General features: G+C 39.6%; 1 protein-coding gene across 1 annotated transcript in view; it reads left to right on the top strand.

Moving 5' to 3' along the window:
• Positions 1-517: 517 nt before the first annotated feature.
• Positions 518-22,337, top strand: part of LOC307195734 (lithostathine-like) — a gene marked incomplete at both ends in the record, with an annotated part of 76,699 nt that continues 54,879 nt past the window's right edge. The window contains one exon of the mRNA XM_079940121.1: positions 518-593. Within this exon, the coding sequence (XP_079796247.1) occupies positions 518-593 (76 nt within the window). The remainder of the gene's footprint in view (positions 594-22,337) is intronic.

Below are 22,337 nucleotides of genomic sequence, written 5' to 3'. Positions count from 1 at the left end.
AGGATTTGATGGGAAGGATCTCCTCCCTGTGGTGGAAATTTCCTTGAATCAATGCCAGACACTTCCGCATAACCCCTTTCATGTCTCCAGTTTCCTGTTATTCATTTCAGCACCCCTCCTTCAAATCCTCTTATAAAAGCCCAGTCTTTTCTGTCCTGACCAACCAGTGCAGATCCCTGCAAGACAGGCAAGTGGGAGTTGAGAGCAGATAAGACCCTTGACAGGGGTTTCACCTCACATATTTCAGGGAAGGTATACAAGGATCTCTGTCTGCGGAGAACGTAGGAGCTTTGAGACCAGGTAAAGGCAGTCCTGGGAGGTCTCAGGTGTAGTAGGATATACAGCTTTTCCAATTATTTCCAGAAGTATGGAAGCGGATGCATGCTATCAAGATGGACTTATTCCTAGGGAACTAGACAGAGGGAAAGACAAGAGGTACAACAGGGGGTTTCTCAGAGTCTCTCTCTGACCACCCTTCCTTTAGTTCTCTGGTTGTCTCCGCACATCACAGACAAAAATGATGCCTTCCATGGGCCTCCCCAGCCTGTCCTGGATGCTGCTCTCCTGCCTGTTGCTCCTGTCTCAAGTCCAAGGTGAGACTTCTCTGCCTCTGTCACTGGGTTCCCAGTGTTTGCTCAGGGCCAAGAAGAGGAGGAAAGCTCCTGTGTGCCTCCCATGGTAATGGTACATTCCCACACAACAACACTACCTGCAATTCCTGCATCATCATCCTTCCTTCTGGGTGACTAGTGGTGGGAGTCTCCCCAGTGGTCCAGTACCAGTGGGATGAGATGATTTCCATTTTCTCATCAGAGTCTAATTTATGTGGGTGATTAAGGAGGGAAAGTATAGAGTGTTTTTAATGAGATGAATAGAAGGAGAAAGATTGAAGGATCCAGTAGAAGAGTAGTCAGCCCAGAAGAGGAGAAAAGTTGTTCTTTTGAATAAGGCAGATGAATAAAAAGAAAACAGACCATCTCCCAATTACTAGGTCTAGTTCATGATAAAAAAAAAAAAAAAAAAAAATCCTGGGAGTGTTGACAATGGTGACAGGCAGTCAGGAGTGTGATGTCACTTCCCCAAGCACTGGCCTCATAGATATTATTCAAGGTCACCTCCCCATTCCAATATCCTCTCTCCATTTCACCCCATCCTCCTCCTTTATGTTTTCCTCCTCAGGGGAATATTCCCAGACGGAACTGCCCTCTGCATGGATCAGCTGTCCGAGAGGCTCCATGGCCTATGCGTCCTACTGCTATGCCTTGTTTATAACACCCAATCCTGGATGGATACAGACATGAGTGCTGGAATTTGCAGTTCGGGCTGATAAGGAGAAGCAAATGAGAGACAGGTTTTGGGGCTGGGAGTCTCCATTCTCTATCTTGAGGGTGAGAATGAGCACCTCAGTTTTTGCAAACACAACCCCTTCTCACCTGCCTTAGCCCTGCCCTTCCCTCAGTGAGGATTTCAATCTCCTTCTAAGTCTCTCCCTTCTCCACACAGATGGCTTGCCAGAAGAGACCCTCAGGACACCTTGTGTCTGTGCTCAGTGGGGCTGAGGGATCCTTCATTTCCTCCCTTCTCAAGGACAATTTGAAACTCCTCTCAGACGTCTGGATTGGGCTCCATGACCCCACAGAGGTACACTTACATGCTCTTTAATCTGTTACCTCCCAAGATGCTATGGCTACCAGGCCCCTCCCTGTCCCCTGCCCCTGCCAAGAAAATATCCTAGAGATCCCTGGAGCTCAGAGGATAATTGGAGAAAATGGAGAACCTTGAGGCCAGCTGAAGGGCTGAGTTCTGTGCAGGTCCCTAGCCTCCAGCTAAAATTAATCTGCCTCTTGTCAAACTTTTACACAATTCACACATCATGCCTTGTAATTCAGTTCTCTGAGCTTCCCTGAGTCTGCACATGCTGTGCTTAGCGAGTGGTAAATGAAGATTTAGCATTGACACATTTTTCCCTTTTATAAAACACATTGTCTTGGAGGTTCTGAGGGTAATCACAAATGCACGACCAAGTGCAGTTCACAGTGCACAGTGACACAGTACCCATAGTGATTCCATTGGTATTTGTGATCATTTGCTTTGGAATTTGCCAATAGGAGCAAAGAGTTTGGGAGAGTTTCCCAGAGGAGAGCTATGGGGCATCACCTGGAAGAGCAGAGCAAATTCCATGATGCTGAGGAGGGGGTCAGTCCTTCCAGCTGATGGAATCAGGCCAGGAGAACTCTAAAGGCCTTTTCACCTCACCTGACTCCATCCTCTGCTCTATGGGGCTCTGAGCCCAGTGCCGGTGGATGGGAGTGGAGTAGCACTGATGTGCTCAATTACGTTGCCTGGGAGAGAAATCCAGCCACCATCTCAAACCCTGGCTACTGTTAGAGACTGTCAAGAAACACAGGTAAGAAACAGGGGGAAGGCTAAGCTGTGACAAAGTGAGAGAGTGGGATGGACATATAAACACTACCATACGTAAAATAGATAGCTACTGGGAAGCAGCTGCATAGCACAGGGAGATCAGCTCGGTGCTTTGTGACCACCTGGAGGGGTGGGATTGGGAGGGAGATGCAAGAAGGAAGAGATATGGGAACATATGTATATGTATAACTGATTCACTTTGTTATAAAGCAGAAACTAGCACACCATTGTAAAGCAATTTTACTCCAATAAAGATGTTAAAAAAGAAACAGAAGAGATCACTTCTGCTCAGGCTTTTTCATCCCCTCATTCCCCATTTCTGGGCCTGGTCTTCAGAGAGTCCTCCTGGGCTGGAACTATAATATTGGCTTGTCTGTTCCCATCCCCTCTCTTCTCTCCTTTCTTTCTGTCTCTTTCCCCTGGAGTGGGACCCTTGTGAAGATAACAGAGGGCCTTTGAGTCCTAGACCAGAATCTGGGATGCATCTCCATTGGGTTCTCAAGCTCCACCAGCCCCATTCACTTGAGCTCTTCTGTCTCTCCAGGGTATCTGAAGTAGAGAGATTATAACTGTTATGTGAACTTACCCTATGTCTGAAAGTTCATGGATGAGGTCAGATGGGAAGCCAGCAGCTTGAGTCTGGTGTTCAACTCATCGTGGACTTGGAACCAAGTGTGAAGACCCATCCCAAAGTGGGATATGCTCCCCATACCCCCAACCTGACCACCTTATTCTGACCTTCCCTTCTCCCCACCCTAATTTCAGGCTCTTTTGTGTGTTCTATAACCTGGTTTTTCAAGGTTCATAATAAAAATGTTAGTCTTCCACTGCCTGTCTTCTCTGCTTCATTTCCATAGAGAAACTCCGAGAAGGAAGAAGTTGGTGGGCAAGGAGAAACTTTGGTCAATCTCTGCCCAATTTCACCCATGTCTTTGGGGAAATAACTACATATATATATATATATATATATATATATATATATATATATATATATATATATATGCTTCTTAGCATATTTGTGTATTGTGTATTTATATTGAGGTACATCAACACTGCTTCTGTAGGATGTGTGTTGTGGAAATATAAAGACCTCTCTCTCCCACACACTCTATTGCCCACACATTCCCCCAAGAAAGGTTTCTGAGGGTATGAGGCAACCAGTCTTAAGGTATGTGATGATGTTTAGAACTGTACTTCCTAAATCATCAGTGTGAAACATAATGAACAGATTTTATTAATATTCATAATATACAACACAAATGAATTAACAGACTACTTAAATGGATAAAACAGATAATCTAAATGAAAACCTGTTTTTCTTGTGATTGGTTTCAACAGACATAAATGTAATCTGTCAAACTGAGTACAGTTTTCTAATATCTGTCAAATTCTGTACTTAACTTACCATGTTCAGCTAGCAGTGGTCCATCTAACCACATGTTGCCTTGTTCCTATAGGGTACTTGTGAGAATGGACCCCAGTAGGTCCTCTGTCCTTGGGCCTTAAAAGCACTCTGACCTCGGTCAGGACTGGAGTTGGTGTGACTTTAAAGTCTAACAAGATTTTTCTTAACACTTTTTGGATGAAAAACTATTGTGTTTTTTGAAGAAATTCTTCTTACCTAACCGAAGGCAAGACCCAGCCTTTTCGTGTATCTGCATATTTCAAGACCACTAATCTGTCTTCCACCTTATCACCACCCCTCCCTTGCCACTAGCTTCCATTGTGGAAAAAATAAATGTTTTGGGCCAGTTCCCTAAAATGGGAAAAATTATCATACAAGACCACTAACAGAATTTTCCATATGGGTCAAGAGCACTATAGCATTGACATGTAAGGGTATTGCTTCTCAAATAAAGAGATTAAATGAATGGTCAGTGTCTTTTATTTCTAATGTTTGTTAAATTTAATTTGTTCTTTCTAGGATAGACAGCCTTGACTAAATACTCCTTCAGCATTTTTGGTGGAAACACTTCTCTATAAGTTTAAATAAATTTATGATTGTACCATGCCAGGGGTCTTTATTTTCTTCCCTGTTTAAAGTAACAACATGGGTTTGAAAAGTTCACAGTGATTGTGCTTGTGCCAGTTTCCATTTTAGTTGAGTTCTCCCTTCAATGGCAGGTGGGCTACCACAGCTGTTGGGACCAGATCCTCTCCTTCCTGCTGGAACCCATTGTGTTAGATAGGATATTTGTAGTTGAAAGTAAGAAAAATCCCAACATAATTTGGCTCAAAAAAGTAAAGGTATTTGCTGGATACATAACTGAAAAATCTAACAGTGAGGAAGGCTTTGAGCTCAGTTTGACCAGGGCTCAAGTGTCATTTCTCTGGGGCTCGCTTGTCTGCATTGTCTTTTATCTGTATCTTTTATCTGTTTACTGCCTTCCTTTGTTACAGCACAAGAGAGTCGCCAGCAGCAACTAGGGCTACTGATTGCTACTCAACATCAGAATAGAGGATTTATACTCTTCCCTAAATTTATAAAATAAAAGAATCCTGAACTTCATTCTTTTTAGACAAACCTGAGCAAATCGCTATAGGCAAGGGTATGTCATGGGCTGGCACTTGAAGCCTCAATTACTGTGCATACTTGAACCATTATTAGAGCAAAGAGGATATACTATCCTAGTTGAATTACATGAGTTGTAAACTGTCCAGGATCTTGGAGTGTGATCACTATCAACAAACCTCAGGAAGGGTTACTCTCAGAAGGATGGAAGGATTGGGTTTTCTTATGGAACACCTGGGAGCTGCCAGGGATTATATCTGCACACATATTCGGAGAACTGGAAGTAAGTAAAACTTGAAGTTGTAATTGGGATTAGGGGATATGAAAAACAGTTAAATCTTTTTTTTGCTTAATAATGAGCAATTATCATATTACTACCATCAAAAGAATCAAAATACAAGCATGTCCAGTGAGGGGAGGCATCCTAAATTTGCAGACTCTAAGTTAAGGACAAGTCAGTTTGCTGTTGACACCTGACATCATATAATATCACTATTCCAATTTTTCAGTTCTTTTTGCCAGCTTACATAGTGAATGTTCCTCTGTAGTTTTCTTTTGCCCAGATTATTATGGAAATGTGCCGTGGCTATTTTCAGCCTCTCTTTGAAAGTAACCAGCCCCACTGACACTTAAAGCTTAAATGCCATGAATTTTTAAAACTAGTTTGGTGATGATGTATATTTTCAAAAGGCAATAAGTCATCTGGTGAAGATAAAATCAAAACACTGCCTTCTCCACAGAGCAATGAAAGGATAGAGAATTAAGAGGATGCTTGGAAAAAAATCTGTGATATTATACTTTATTAAATCTTTTCAAACTGTTCTCTCTAAATCAAGTTTAGACTGGATATTGCTGTTCTCCTAAGGATGTGTTAAATATTATGATATTTAGATTACCTGGAACTCCAGCAAGGCCACTTCTGTACCCATATTCTGGATCTATAAACCAAGTGGCTGCTTAATGATTCCCTATCAATGCAGGAAATTTTGCCAGCCATTTTTCCAGAAAGAAGTACCTTCTGATTTTTCTTAAAATAAGAAAAAAATCACTTAAAACAATCATGAGCATTTAAAATCATTGATTAAAGAAATTATTTATTCCTATCTCTTCTAAAATTAAAATAAAGATAATATAGACATTCAACAAACTGGATAAGTTTAATAAATTGTGGTACAACTATTGAATTGAATATGAGCTATTATAAATTACAGTGAAATGCTTCATTCTGTTAAATTATGAAATGTACATGTGGGAGGTTGAGGCAGTGAAGGACCTCCTTTTCCATTCCCCCACTCACCGTACAGCTTGAGTGGTTTTACCAGAGTAGATAAGGACGATTTATTATAGCAGGACCTGAGCAAAGGGTAGAGGTAAAATCAAAGCCTATCAAGTAAGCAGAAAAAAGCCAGGACACTGAGAAGGAACACAGGTGACGTGGGCTCAGAGAGATTCCCAGAATGGGGAGAAGCCCTTCCAGGAACAGGCTGGAACTGTGAAATGTAAGGTATCCTCCCCACAATCAGTCCCACTTTCCTTTAGGCAAAGGTGAAGTTTTATCATTCTCTGAATGCCTCCAGGTGCCCAGTTCCCACGTCCCTGAGAGGCAGAGGGTGTGAGAAAAAATCCTCCAGCAGAGACTGCAAAAAGGAAGCAAAGAAGAAACCCAGAAGGGATGCAAGAGATCAGGCCTCCTGGGAATATTTAGGAAGATATTTGGAAAAAGATTCATGGAAGAGAGATGCAGGGAAGAGTGGACAGACCGTTACCCCTACTGATAGCCCATCTCATCTCCTGATTTTGCCCTTTTCCTCAAATTAAAAAAAAAATGACCAACACTTGCCTACATAGAATCTGATGGTAGCAGATGAGGATGATAAAGAAGGTGATAATTCTTCCAATTGAATCCAATTGCAAATATCCCTGAAAATCTGACTTTAGTCTAAAACTTTTACTTGTGAGCTTATATCTCATTATTTTAAGTGAAAAAAAAAAAATACATGATACAGTGGGTTTCCACCCCAAACCCCAATCCCCCAACCAATGCTCTAAAACCCATGAACACCTATGTTTAAGTAGCAAGCTGTCATGTTAAAATGGAAAATTCTTGGGCTTCCCTGGTGGCGCAGTGGTTGAGTCTGCCTGCCAGTGCAGAGGACTCGGGTTCGAGCCCTGTTCTGGGAAGATCCCATATGCCGCGGAGCAACTGGGCCCGTGAGCCACAACTACTGAGCCTGCGCGTCTGGAGCCTGTGCTCCGCAACAAGAGAGGCTGCGATAACGAGAGGACCACGCACCGCAATGAAGAGTGGCCCCCGCTTGCCGCAACTGGAGAAAGCCCTTGCACAGAAACGAAGACCCAACACAGCCAAAAGTAAATTAAAATAATAATAAAGAATTATTCTGCCTTCCTCAAAAAAAAAAATAAAGGAAAATTCTTTAAAACTTGATTTCCTGATTAGCACACAATGAATGCATTTGTTAAAAACATTGTTTTTATTGTATGAGGTGCATGACCTAGTGATTCCTTTCTCTACACCAGCATCATCTGTGACTTGCACTCTTTTTGAAAAGAGCAAATGATTCTGTACTTGTAATTCTGTACTTGTAATTTTATTAAAGGATTCATATTGAGATTCATATTGAGATTTGGGGATGCAACTATGAAGTTTTCTTATATAAATTTTGGCTGAAAAATATTGCACTGGGGGATATACACATTGTGTGGAGTTTGGATCATTAAAACCCAAGAGTTGTTCTTTTAAGAAAATGTTAACCAGAGACGCTGTCTTCAGGATATGCCTTGCCATATCTTAGGTGCTATTCAGAATGCATCATAAAGATGACAAAAGATTTCTAGTTGTATAGTGCTTTATGTACATTCATTGCTCAATCCCATCCTTTTAAAGATTATGAAATGCTCAGCATCTTACTGCTGATAGCTTCCCAAGGACCCTTCCCCAGACCCTTAAACACATACATATTATCTTTTTCTAAAAGTCATTGACTATCACAAGTGCAAAGAACCCTCTTGTTTCACTGAGGAAGCAAAGAATGTTCAGAGAAGACTTGGGAAACAATTCTATGTGGGGCTCTGATGTTTCTGAACTTCATGCAAGCAGAGGCACTGACTGCCCTTTCTTCTGGTGTATCTTTGCATGGATGTCTGTGTAGCGAAAAGCCTTTAAAAATAGAGATAGTATCTCTCTCCAAAGCAAAAGGCAGGCTTGCTTATAGTTTTAGAAAATGGACATTGTGTTTCCATCCAGAGTGAAGTAAGTCAGGCATGGTTACTCTCCAGTACAAGAAAGATGTTTCCCTCTGAAGTAAGGAGTAGGCTAGCTTACTACCCCTCATAAAGATTCAGGTTTCCTAAGCTCCTGTAGCATAATTATAGGGGATATTCTGTTCCTGTAGCATAACCCACTACATATGAAGGCACCTGTCTGGGCCCATCTATGTCCCACCATGGGACTAGGGGGTAAGGGGAACTGAGCTGAATATTGTGAAACTCATCATACTACAAGTATTAAAGTCCTTTGCCTTCTGCCAATATCTGTGCAACCGTGGAGAGCAACCATGCTTGCTACTAGGGAAAATTTCAGAGAGCTCATGGTCCTTGACATGAAATTAAGTAACTTTTGCAGCACATTGGAAGAAAAGAACTTTAACTGAAGGGTCTTGAATCTTACCTCCTAATTTCTTTATATTGTTGTTTCCATTCCATTTTCCTTGCAGAAAAAAACAGGATTCTTGTTCTTTTTTAAATTACACCAGTCGGACCTGTTATCTTGGCCTTTTCCTCTGGAAGTCCCCCCCTCCCCCCGTTCCCTTTGTGTCCTACTGTGTCTCTCTTTCCCTTCCCCTTATAGATCTACTGGTGTTACAGACCCCACCCTGACATGGTGCCTAGTCCTGCAGGATACCAGGGAGAGTCCCATCATTCTTCCCTTAGGGAAAACTGTGCTTTCCAAGAGCCTCTAAAGGAAAACTGATTTTTTTTTTGATGGATAGTTATAACTTTAATTCAATTATATTATGAGGAAGGAGCAAAAAGTAAAAATATCAAAAACAAAGTAACAAGTCAAAAAGAGAACTATAGAATAATAAAAATATTTGAAGGAAGAAAGTAAAAGAGGGAAGCATAAACTAATGTAACATGAAATAAACATATACTAGAAAGGATCATGAAGTCAAAACTTGATCAAGAAAAAAGAGAAAGCACAAATAAATTTTATTATAAATAAAATGGGACCTTAACTACTGATGTAGCAAACATTAAAAAGATGAGAAAAACATTATAATAACTTCATACTAATAAACTGCTTAGAATATATAACTTTCCAAAACTGACCTACAAAGAGAAAGACTGAATTCTCTTTAATAACCATTTAAAAATCTAGACTTTTAGTTAAAAAAAAAAATATTCCTACCAAAAGGGAAACATGAGGTCTACAGGGCTTTATAGGTAAATTCTATAGAATAGTCAAGAGACAGATTATCCAAACATTATACAAACTCTTAAAATAATAGAAGAAGGATGAACACTGCCCAACACACTCTGTGAGGTTGGTATAACTTGATAACAAAATCAGACAAAGACAGTACAAAAAAACAGAAAACTATAGGCCAATCTCACCCATGAACCAATATGCAAACTTCAAACCAAAATTAAGAGCAAAGTGAACCCAGCAACATATTAAAAAACTAAAACTTATAGCTAAATTAAGTTTATCTCAAAATGTAATCAAAATCATGACCAGGAATTTTTCATGAACATTCAACAAAGGGTTAAGGATAGCCAAGACTTTCCCCAAAAACTAGTTGAAAAGACTTGTCTTACCAATTATGTAATTAATAAGACAGTGCATTGGTGCAGTGATAGAAAAATAGAACTAAGGAATAAAACAATGAGCCCAGAAAGAGACCCATGCAAGTATGAAAACTTTCCATACAAATTGTGAAAGTTTTTGTTCTAGTTATGTGAAAAATGTCACTGGTAGTTTGATAGGGATTGCACTGAATCTGTAGATTGCTTTGGGTATTAGAGACATTTTCACAATGTTGATTCTTCCAATCCAAGTACATGGTTTATCTTTCCATCTGTTTGTATCATCTTTAATTTCTGTCATCAGTGTCATAGTTTTCTGCATACAGGTCTTTTGTCTCCTTAGGTAGGTTTATTCCTAGGTATCTTATGCTTTTTGTTGCAGTGGTAAGTGGGAGTAGGAAAATTGAATTTTAGACAAATATCCTTATGAAATATCTGTTAACATAAAATATTGTGGACTTTAAGAGGTCATGGGTTAGGAAATCTTGCAAGAAAACAAGTCCGGAAAAAGTCAACTAGAATACCATTAAATTGTGTGGGTTTGGTACACATATACGATGAAATATTACTCAGCCATAGAAATAATGAAATAATGCCATTTGAAACAATATGTGTGGACCTAGAGATTATCATATATAGACAGAGAAAAAGAAATTATCATATGATATCATTTATTTAAAAAATGATACAAATGAACTTATTTACAAAACAGAAACAGACTCACAGACAGAGAAAATAATCTTATGGTTTCTAAAGGGAAAGGTGGGGGAAGGGATAAATTAGGAGTTTGGGATTAAAATATATACACTACCATATATAAAAATAGATAATCAACAAGGACCTACTGTACAGCACAGGGAAATCAACTCAATATTTTATAATAACATATATGGGAAAATATATGGGAAAAAATATATATAATATATAAAACTGAATCACTTTACTGTACACCCGAAATTAACACAACATTGTAAATCAACTATACTCCAATATAAAATAAAATTTAAATAAATAAATAAATAAAAGTATGAAATTTTTTTTAAAATAAAAAAATTTGTGAGGGTGAGCTTTTCTATGTTTTTTTTTTTATCCTATCCTGAGGCATATTTAAAGTAAGGAATTTTCAATTTTTCTTTTTTTTAGTTTTTATATATTTCTAAAGCTATCTTCACAATAAGTTTTAAAATGCTGATGATTAAATAATTGGAATCTTTAAACCTTTTGATTATAGAGTACCACATAAAAAGATTGTCTTATTTATAACTCAAAATCCCCGGAAGAAACAATGACATTCGAAATTAGCTTTGATAAAATCCTAACAGATCTTCCAGTGTTTAGTGCTATTGGCACCATGATCTTTGTCATGGTAAAAGGCAGAAAATGACCCTGAAGTTTGTTGCATGACTGGTAGCTGCTTATATCCAAATGATAAGAAGATAGAAGAAACAAAAAATCAGATCTCCTCATGCTACAGTCCCAGTTTGTCTTGATAACCATGAGCAGTGAAACAGAATAGGTCAAGAAGCTTAGATCAAGGACAAAGAAGAGAGAGAATAAGGGCTTAGACCACAAATTAAAGCAAAGAGAGTGGAGTGGTGATTAGGAGAGGGCTTCCTCAGCGACCCATTTGCTGGGACTCTCAGGTGGAGAGATGTCGAGGGGTTTCTGGAAGTGGCTGAGATGAGAGGTAGGGGGTCTAGCTCTGTCCAACTCACTGCACCAAAAGCTGGAAGGAAATCAAGCAGAGCACTGTTAGCCTTTATTCAAAATACCTGGAGCCTTTACTCAAAATACCTGGCCTGAGAAGCCTCCCAAGGAACATTCTGATTTGGGTTAGAAATATGTATCGTTTTATGGAGCTCTAGCATGGGAAGGTGTGTTGAGGTTCACCTACTGTCAAGAAAAAAGGAAATCTTCTTGAAAATTAGCAAACATAACTTGGGCAACCTAGATTTTCTCTAAGTGAGGGAAAATATACAGGGGCTGATTTTCTGTACAAGGTGGGGGTGGTTGGGAGAGAGGTGGAAAATGGCCACAGGGGCAAATACAAGCAAATCCCAGAGGAAATGTTTCCATCTCCAATCTTTCAGGTGCTTTCATATAAGAGATAGGGAGATTATTATCATTCTACAGGTTTGCGTGCGGTTCATCTCAGGGAAGCATGAATGGTGACAAACCTGGGTTGTACAGAATGCCAAAGACCCCCAATGAACCTTGATCTTATATGTTTTCCCCCTTGATTGTGAAAAGAGCCTTTAGCATGATGAGATACTAACCCCTCATTATGTGATATTATATGGCAAAATGGATTCTTGAAGAAGCAATTCAGGTCACTAATCAGTTAACTGAGTCAATAAAATGAGAACTTTCTGGGAGATTATTGAAGTGGCCCAATCTAATTACATGAGCCATTTAGATGCAGTTTCTCTGATTGAGTGTAAGGGGAAGTCAAAAGATTCAAAGCACCAAAAAGGTATATTGTGTCTTTGCTGGTTTAGTAGATGGAGGTGACCATGTACCAAGGTGTGCAGTTGAGAGTGGCACCTCAGTGGACAGCCAGCAGGAAATGGGACATCAGTCCTACAACTACCAGGAACTGAATTCTGCCAATAACCTGAAAGCAAGTGGGAGTTTGTTACACAGCAAAATTAAACTAATACAGTGGGGTTTCCATGGGATAAAATATGTGGGGCTTAGGTTGGAATCACTTTTGTTGAGTGAAAATTAACTTCTCTGAGTATCAAAGGCCCTATGCCTGTCAGAGCTTAATGAACAGATTTAGCCTATCTTCTAGTGAATCCTAAGCCTGTGTCAGGCCATGCTTAAGGAAAATATTGTGAAAGAGAATTCTCTGTCTGACCCTATTGTACCCTGAAGTTAGAAAAATAAGGAAAACACCAGTGTTGAAAACATCCACCAGATGGCAGGGTCTGAGGACAGAGCAGCATGGTCCCATCAGAGAGATGTTTAAAGATTCCAGGAGGTCCATTTGCAAGGGATGGTGTGTGATCCTGACTGACCTTAAAGTGTGCTCAATGGAAGAAAAGCAGCATGGGCTTACAGGCTACTTGGAAGATGGTCACAGTTCAAATGAAGGAGTGGTTTGGTCAATCTATTGAAATCATATCAGAGCAATGCAGGCAGAGGACAGGTCAGGAAAATGACGGCAGGGGAGGGCCAACAAAACAAGGACTCAGTAGGAAATCTGCAATTGGGGGTGTTCAGAGATAAGAACAGCATGAATTTTGAAAGAAAGCAAAAGAAGGAAAAATATACTGGAAGACAGAAGTGTTGAATTTTAACCCCTCTTTCTTTGACAGTAAGATATTGGACAAGTCAGTTAAGTTCTGTGATTTCAAGCTGTTTTCCCACTTGCCCCAAGCAGAGGTGCTCCACATTTGGCCCCACTGCCTGCCTTGTCCCTGTGTCCCACAGATTGTTTCATTACAGACTCACACTCTCTTTGCATGCCCCCTGCTGCCCTCCCTCTCACACCAACCATCACTCTTCCTGGAAGGACTCAGTTCCTTCCCCTTGTGCTCGGGATCATGGGAACAGAGCATCTGGTTGCTACTGGGGAAGGGCAAATCCTGCCTTTGACTTGCACAGTTTGCCAACCTGTCTGGGGCATGGGACCACATCTGTGACAATTCCCAGGGTGTTCCAAGAAGCGACTACTCCTGATGTTGGAATTTCCTTATGTCAGGACCCTCTGTAGGGCCTCTGAGCTTTCACCTGTGCCCTCCCCTTATAATTCAAATTCAAGGTTTTATAGAGGAGGAATCTAGAGGAAAAAAAGCTATTTCTGAATGTGAGAAATTTACAATGTTTCTAGAGACTTCTTGCTCAAATTAAGTAAATTAAATAACTGGTGGCTTGATGGAGAATGTGTTTCTGACCACTCAAAGATAATGCGATTTAGAGGAGGGAGAGACCATGGATGCTTTTCTATAATATCTGGTGCTTTTCCTAATGCTTTTATGTTCTTTATTTCCATGGACACACACTGAGTCATGAGTGAGAGGTTGAGGCTCTATCTTTCCAGGCTCCATCCTGATTTTAATTTATCTGACCCCATGTGTTTGTGACCAAGGGTGGGGCTTGCTTACAACTATGTTGAGATAAGAAAGTACAACATCCTCTCCCCCCATGTTAGTGAATCTGGTGTATGTAAATACATAAAGGACAAATTAAGTGTAGGTCAAAGGACTTTGTGCTTGATGTCTCACCTTTATTCACTGTTTAAGCTCTTCTCGTGAGGTCTGTGGTTATAGCCATGATCGATAGGTGGTTATTTATTAAGATCAGGCAGGCCTCAGAGAGCTGGATAGGTTGAATATAAAGATACTAAAGAAAAGGAAAACAGAAAGTTTTAGTAATATAAAAATTATCCTGAAAGAAAACTTACTGGTTTCAAATCAATCCAACTCCAACACTTTGTAGCTATTTGATCTTAAGTTTCTTAGCTTCTGGGATCCTCAGGTCCTTCCTCTGTTAAATATGCTCAATAACAGCACCTGTATTTTCAGATTGTTATGTGATGGAGATGAACTAGTCTACTATTTGTAAAGCATTTAAGATAGTAGCTGCCAATAGAACATGCAATAAAAGTGTGTGTTAAATGCTCTAGACTTTTCCTTTGAAGTAAAAACGGTTGTGTTGTAAGTAGACCAGAAATGGCCTCATTCCTTCATGTGCTCTTTTAGCCCCTATTCTCCCAGGTCAATTTTTTCTAGACAGGTTCTTACCCACAGGACTGCCAAGAATTAAAACAATTTGGAGATAATCTCTCTATAGAAAGTTTTCAATACCTAGTATGAGGGTGGAACGTAGTGAACAAGTACCAGAAGACAGCCAACAGAACCACTTATCAGTCACAGCCTTGAACTGTCCTAAGCCTTACTGGGGACTTATTAAGGAATTACTCCACTTGGGACACATGAACTCTAGAAATCCAGCATTCTGCTTTCCATCTATCAGAAGAGTTTCAGAGGACTTGTGATGGGAAAGGCCTGAAATGAGCTCCTCTGTACATGGTGAAACGAAATCAGAAGATAGTATGTTGAGGTCCCTGAGACCAAGGAGGTACATATTGAAGGGATGGAAGTAAAGCTTCCCTGAAAAAGGCATCGCTATGGACAGAGCAAAAGTCCTCAATTTTATTACCTTCCATGTGAAATTTGGCCAGCTTTATTTGTAAGCAAAAAGGATAATTACCTCAATAAGTATGCAGCTATTGGGGCCAATAAAGATTTTGATGAGACAACAACTGTGTCAGTTGTTGTTTTAACTCTTCCTCTTTTATCTTGCAGCAGCTCCCTCTCTATATCACACTAGCCACAATATATCTATATGCATTTTAAAGTATTAGATCTTTTATTCCTGGAAACTCATTGTGTGTTTAAAGTCTTCTTGAAAAATGAAATATCTCAAATTTTAAAAAGCAACAATCCAGCATGTATTAATGTTGAAAAATTAATTGCTTGCTTACTTTTATCAAGAGAAATATATCATGGTATTGTTGGGGATGGGGAAGTTTCCCCCTCTACCATTCTTCAGTTCTTGTGGCTGAAATAAAATTGAAACAAGACATTAACTGGCGAAAAATAAGCAAATTTTAATTTATGTACATGGAGGCCCCATAGAAATGGAACCTGAGAAGTGGACAAAGTAGGAAGCTTTTATGCTTTTAGACAAAGAAATAATAAATTTGTGAGGAATTGACAGAATAAAGAAACTTAGGCTTTGGGTACCTAATTAGTGAAGAACCTAAACAGAGCTTGGGCTTGGGGCAGTATATTAAAGAAATAACAAAGTTTGTTTACATGGGTCTCTCAGCTGAAATTCCCTACCTTTGGTGGTAAGGGTGTCCTGCTAACTCCAGATGCAGGGAGTCTACATTTCACATGAGAGATTTACTTCTTGCTTTCAGGGAGACAGAAAGGAGGGTCAGAGTGTCCCTCTTCCTTAGCTACTTCTTAAGTAACTTTAATTCAATAGGATCAATGTACCATTGAAGTACATTTGAGGACAGCCTAGCCTGGGCCCCAATAGCTACTTCCTCTGAAACTTGGAATTTCTCATATTTAAAGCTGAGCTGTTGACTATATAGAAAGAGAACAGGTTAGTAGGATCCTCCATTTCATTGAACCAACATTTTAGTTCTGAGAACAGATCAGTTAAACGGTTGTATCTCATTTATGAGGTGATGATGCAAATGGGCTCCCCAAGGCAGACATATGTGCAAGGAATCAGGTATTTAATAAGAGACACTTCTGTGGGAACAAAAGGAAAACAAAGGTTAGTGAGACAGCAGATTATAAACCAGTTTCTGAGCCCAGGTTGCAGGCAGTCAAGCAGATTGCTAGATGTCAGGGACAAAGCATCTTTTGCAGTTTGAATTATCTCTGAGGAAGTAATAGGATGCGTGGGTAAACTTTCTGAGTGGCTTATACGGAAACAGGCTCAAGGATTGTTTAAATATGAGCTATTCTAGTGATTTCTTTGAAATTTATATCACATCATGTAGCTTCAATTTGCAGGGCTTCAGGAAAAGGGCAGTTTTAGTTCTCAATAATCCCAAAACAAAAGAATAGGGAAAAATTGGAAACTTTAGAGAACTGCAGTTAGATATTGGAGAAAACTAGAAAAATTCAGTATCCAGTCCAATTTTCAGGTAAGTAACACAACCTCAAAAGAAAGTAATAGCACTAGAATTTAATATCTACAAGTGGGTATTATAGTTTAATTGAAACATATTTTTTCTCTCTAAAATCTCCTTAATTTTACAAAGACAAATAAAGACTAAGTTGTTTGCAAAATGTTTTAATTTAATAAACCTGACCTGATTATTTTCATAAGTCCAGCAAGAATAGTGATTGACCATGTAGGCTCTTTTAATTATGTTTTGCTGGAACTTGTTATAAGAAATCTCCAGATTAAACTTTTAATAACCTCTCAGGAACAGTAAGTCACACCAGATACTCACCATCAGGTTTGCCTATAACAACTATAGATTTTGTGAATTCCACTCCTCTTGAAGGAGTGTAAAGCAAATATACTCCAATAAAGATGTTAAAAAAAAAAAACAAAGTAGAGATGGCATCTCTCTCCAAACAAAAGGCAGGCTTGCTTATAGTTTTAGAAAATTGACATAGTGTTTCCATCCAGAGTGAAGTAAGTCAGACCTGGTTACTGTCCAATACAAGAAAGATGTCTCCATCTGAAGTAAGGAGTAGGCTAGCTTACTGCCCATCATAAAGATTCATGTTACCCAAGCTCCTTTAGTGTAATTGTAGGGGATATTCCTCTCCTATAACATAACCCACTACATGTGAAGGCACCTGTATGGGCCCATTTATGTCCCCACCATGGGACTAGCGAGTAAGGGGGACTGAGATGAATATTGTGAAACTCATGATGCTACAAGTACTAATGTCCTTTGCCTCCTGCAAATATCTGTGTAACCATGGGGAGACAACTAGCCTTGCTATTAGAGCAAAATTTCAGAGAGCTCATGGTCCTTGACATGAAATGAAGTAACGTTTGCAGCACATTGGAAGAAAAGGACTTTAACTGAGATGTCTTATGTCTCACTTCCTAATTTCTATTGCTGTTTCCATTGCATTTTCCTTTCAATATAAAAATAGGTTTCTTGCCCTTTTTAAAATTACACCTGTCAGACCTGCTATCCTGGCCTTTTCCTCTGGCAGTCCTCCCCTCCCTCCCTTTCCCCCAAGGTCCTACAGTGTCTCTCTTTCCCTCCCTCTTATAAATCTACAGTTGTTACAGACCCAGTCCTGACATGGTGTCTAGTCCTGCATGATACTAGGAGTTCCATCTTCTTTCCTGAGCTTTCCAAGAGCCTCTCTCTGAAGGAAAACTGACTCTTATACCAATACCCTCCTGAAATATCTGCTAATATCAAATACTGTGGACTTCACGAGGTCATGGATCAGGAAATCAGGTAAGAAAACAAGTTTGGAAAAGAATCAACCAAAATACCATTAAATTTGGGGGTTAGATTGTCTGTTTTATTTGTCTATCCTCAGGAATGGTTAAAGAAAGGAATTTTCAACTTTTCTTACATTTTTAGAGTTTTTATATATTTATAAATTCATCTTCACAAGATTTTAAAAAATGTAGATGATTAAATATTTAGAATCTTTAAACCTTTTGATTTTAAGGTACTATACAATGAGAGGGTCTTATTTATATCTCAAATTCCCCTAATGACACTGTGACATTCTAAATTTTCTTTCATAAAATCCTAGCTGAGATTCAAGTGTTTAGCACTATTGGTACCATAATCTTTGTCATGTTAAAAGGCAGAAAATGACCCTGAAATTCTTTGAATGACTGTCAGTTTCTCATAGTCAAGTGATAAGAAGATAGAAGAAAAAAATTCAGCATCTCCTCAGCACTGCTTTCCCAGGTTTTCTAGATAACCATGAGTACCATGGTGAAACAGATTAGGTCAAGAAGCTTAGACCAAGGACAAAGAAGAGAGAGAATAAGGGTTTAAACCACTCTATAAAGCAAAGAGAGTGGAGCAGTGCTTAGGAGGGGCCTTCCTCAGTCACATATTTGCTGGGACTCTCAGGTGGAGAGATGTCAAGGGGTTTCTGGAAGTGGCTGAACTGAGTGGTAGGAGGTCCAGCCCTGTTCAAGTCAGTGTACCAAAAACTGGAAGGAAATCAAGCAGAGCACTGTTAGCCTTTATTCAAAATATCTGGCCTGAGAAGCCTCCCAATGAACATTCTGATTTGGGTCAGAAATATGTATTGTTTTATGGAGCTGTAGCATGGGAAGTTGGGTTGTTTCAGCTACTGTCAAGATTAAAGGAAATATTCTTGAAAATTAGCAAACATAACTTGGGCCATCTAGATTTTCTCTAAGTGAGGGAAGAGATACAGGGGCTAACTTTCTGTACAAGGTGGGGGTGGTTGGGAGAGAGGTGGAGAATGGCCACAGGGGCAAGTACAAGCAAATTAGAGAGGAAATGTCTCAGTCTCCAATCTTTCAGGTGCTTTCATATAAGAAATAGGGGGATTATCTCATTATACAGGTTTGAGTGAGGTGCATCTCAGGGAAGCATGAATGGCAGATAAGTCTGGGTTATCCAGAATGCCAATGACCCCCAATGACACTTGATCTTATAAACTGTCTCCCCTTGATTGTGAAAAGAGCCTTTAGCAAGATGAGATAGCAACCCCTCAATGATGTTATGTTATATGGCAAAATGGATTCTTTAAGAAACAATTCAGGTCACTAATCAGTTAATTGAGTCAATAAAATGAGAACTTTCTGGGAGATTATTGAAGTGGCCCAATCTAATTACATGAGCCATTTAGATGCAGTTTTCTCTGATTGACTATGTAAGGGGAAGTCAAAAGATTCAAAGCACCAAAAAGATATATTGTGTCTTTGCTGGTTTAGTAGATGGAGGTGACCATGTACCAAGGTGTGCAGTTGAGAGTGGCACCTCAGTGGACAGCCAGCAGGAAATGGGACCTCAGTCCTACAACTACCAGGAACTGAATTCTGCCAATAACCTGAAAACAAGTGGGAGTTTGTTACACAGCAAAATTAAACTAATACAGTAGGCTTTCCATGGGATAAAATATGTGGGGCTTAGGTTGGAATCACTCTTATTGAGTGAAAATTACCTTCTCTGAGTATGAAAGGCCCAATGCCTGTCAGATCTTAATGAACAGATTTAGTCTATCTTCTGCTGTATCCTAAGCCTGTATCAGGCCATGCTTAAGGAAAATATTGTGAAAGAGAATTCTCTGTCTGACCCTATTGTACCCAGAAGTTAGAAAAATAAGAAAAACACCAGTGTTGAAAACATCCACCAGATGGCAGGGTCTGAGGACAGAGCAGCATGGTCCCATCAGAGAGATGTTTAAAGGTTCCAGGAGGTCCATTTGCAAGGGATTGTGTGTGATCCTGACTGACCTTAAAGTGTGCTCAATGGAAGAAAAGCAGCATGGGCTTACAGGCTACTTGGAAGATGGGCACAGTTCAAATGAAGGAGTGGTTTGGTCAATCCATTGAAATCATATCAGAGCAATGCAGGCAGAGGACAGGTCAGGAAACTGATGGCAGGGGAGGGCCAACAAAACAAGGACTCAGTAGGAAATCTGCAATTGGGGGTGTTCAGAGATAAGAACAGCATGAATTTTGAAAGAAAGCAAAAGAAGGAAAAAATATACTGGAAGACAGAAGTGTTGAATTTTAACCCCTCTTTCTTTGACAGTAAGATATTGGACAAGTCAGTTAAGTTCTGTGATTTCAAGCTGCTTTCCCACTTGCCCCAAGCAGAGGTGCTCCACATTTGGCCCCACTGCCCCCCTTGTCCCTGTGTCCCACAGATTGTCCCATTATAGGTTCATATTCTCTTTGCAGACCCCCTGCTGTCTTGCCTCTCACACCAGCCATCACTCTTCCTGGAAGGACTCAGTTCCTTCCCCTTGTGCTCGGGATCATGGGAACAGAGCATCTGGTTGCTACTGGGGAAGGGCAAATCCTGCCTTTGACTTGGACAGTTTGCCAACCTGTCTGGGGCATGGGACCACATCTGTGACAATTCCCAGGGTGTTCCAAGAAGCGGCTACTCCTGATGTTGGAATTTCCTTGTCAGGACCCTCTGTAGGGTCTCTGGGCTTTCACCTGTGCCCTCCCCTTATAATTCAAATTCAAGGCTTTATAGAGGAGGAATCTAGAGGAAAAAAAGCTATTTCTGAATGTGAGAAATTTACAATGTTTCTAGAGACTTCTTGCTCAAATTAAGTAAATTAAATAACTGGTGGCTTGATGGAGAATGTGTTTCTGACCACTCAAAGATAATGCGATTTAGAGGAGGGAGAGACCATGGATGCTTTTCTATAATATCTGGTGCTTTTCCTAATGCTTTTATGTTCTTTATTTCCATGGACACACACTGAGTCATGAGTGAGAGGTTGAGGCTCTATCTTTCCAGGCTCCATCCTGATTTTAATTTATCTGACCCCATGTGTTTGTGACCAAGGGTGGGGCTTGCTTACAACTATGTTGAGATGAGAAAGTACAACATCCTCTCCCCCCATGTTAGTGAATCTGGTGTATGTAAATACATAAAGGACAAATTAAGTGTAGGTCAAAGGACTTTGTGCTTGATGTCTCACATTTATTCATTTTTATGCTCTTCCCGTGGGGTCTGTACTTATAGCCATGATCAATATATGGTTATTTATTAAGATCAGTCAGGCCTCAGAGAGCTGGATAGGTTGAATATAAAGATACTAAAGAAAAGGAACACAGAAAGTTTTAGCAATATAAAATTACCTTGAAAGAAAACTTCTTCGTTTCAAATCAATCCAGCTCCAACACTATGTAGCTGTTTGATCTTAAGTTTCTTAGCCTCTGTGATCCTCAGTTCTTTCCTCTGTTAAATATGCTCAATAACATCACCTGTATTTTCAGATTGTTATGTGATGGAGATGAACTAGTCTACTATTTGTAAAGCATTTAAGATAGTAGCTGCCAATAGAACATGCAATAAAAGTGTGTGTTAAATGTTCTAGACTTTTCCTTTGAAGTAAAAATGGTTGTGTTGTAAGTAGACCAGAAATGGCCTCAGTCCATCATGTGCTCTTTTAGCCCCTTTTATTACAGGCCAAATTTTTCTAGACAGGTTCTTACCCACAGGACTGCCAAGAATTAAAACAATTTGGAGATAATCTCTCTATAGAAAGTTTTCAATACCTAGTATGAGGGTGGAACGTAGTGAACAAGTACCAGAAGACAGCCAACAGAACCACTTATCAGTCACAGCCTTGAACTGTGCTAAGCCTTATTGGGGACTTATTAAGGAATTACTCCACTTGGGACACATGAACTCTAGAAATCCAGCATTCTGCTTTCCATCTATCAGAAGAGTTTCAGAGGACTTGTGATGGGAAAGGCCTGAAATGAGCTCCTCTGTACATGGTGAAACGAAGTCAGAAGATAGTATGTCGAGGTCCCTGAGGCCAAGGAGGTACATATTGAAGGGATGGGAGTAAAGCTTCCCTGAAAAAGGCATCACTATGGACAGAGCAAAAGTCCTCAATTTTATTACCTTGCATGTGAAATTTGGCCGGACATAGATGTAAGCAAATGGATAATTATCTCAATAAGTATGCAGCTATTGGGGCCAATAAAAACTTTGATGAGACAACTGTTGTGTCAATTGTTGTTTTAAATCTTCCTCTTTTATCTTGCAGCAGCTCCCTCTCTATATAACACTAGCCACAATATATCTATATGCATTTTAAAGTATTAGATCTTTTATTCCTGGAAACTCATTGTGTGTTTAAAGTCTTCTTGAAAAATGAAATATCTCAAATTTAAAAAAGCAACAATCCAGCATGTATTAATGTTCAAAAATTAATTGCTTGCTTACTTTTATCAAGAGAAATATATCATGGTATTGTTGGGGATGGGGAAGTTTTCCCCTCTACCATTCTTTAGTTCTTGTGGCTGAAATAAAATTGAAACAAGACATTAACTGGCGAAAAATAAGCAAATTTTAATTTATGTACATGGAGGC

This window comes from Stenella coeruleoalba (assembly GCF_951394435.1).
Source record: "Stenella coeruleoalba genome assembly, chromosome: 13".
Taxonomy (NCBI): domain Eukaryota; kingdom Metazoa; phylum Chordata; class Mammalia; order Artiodactyla; family Delphinidae; genus Stenella; species Stenella coeruleoalba.
This window is presented reverse-complemented; position numbering and strand designations above follow the sequence as displayed.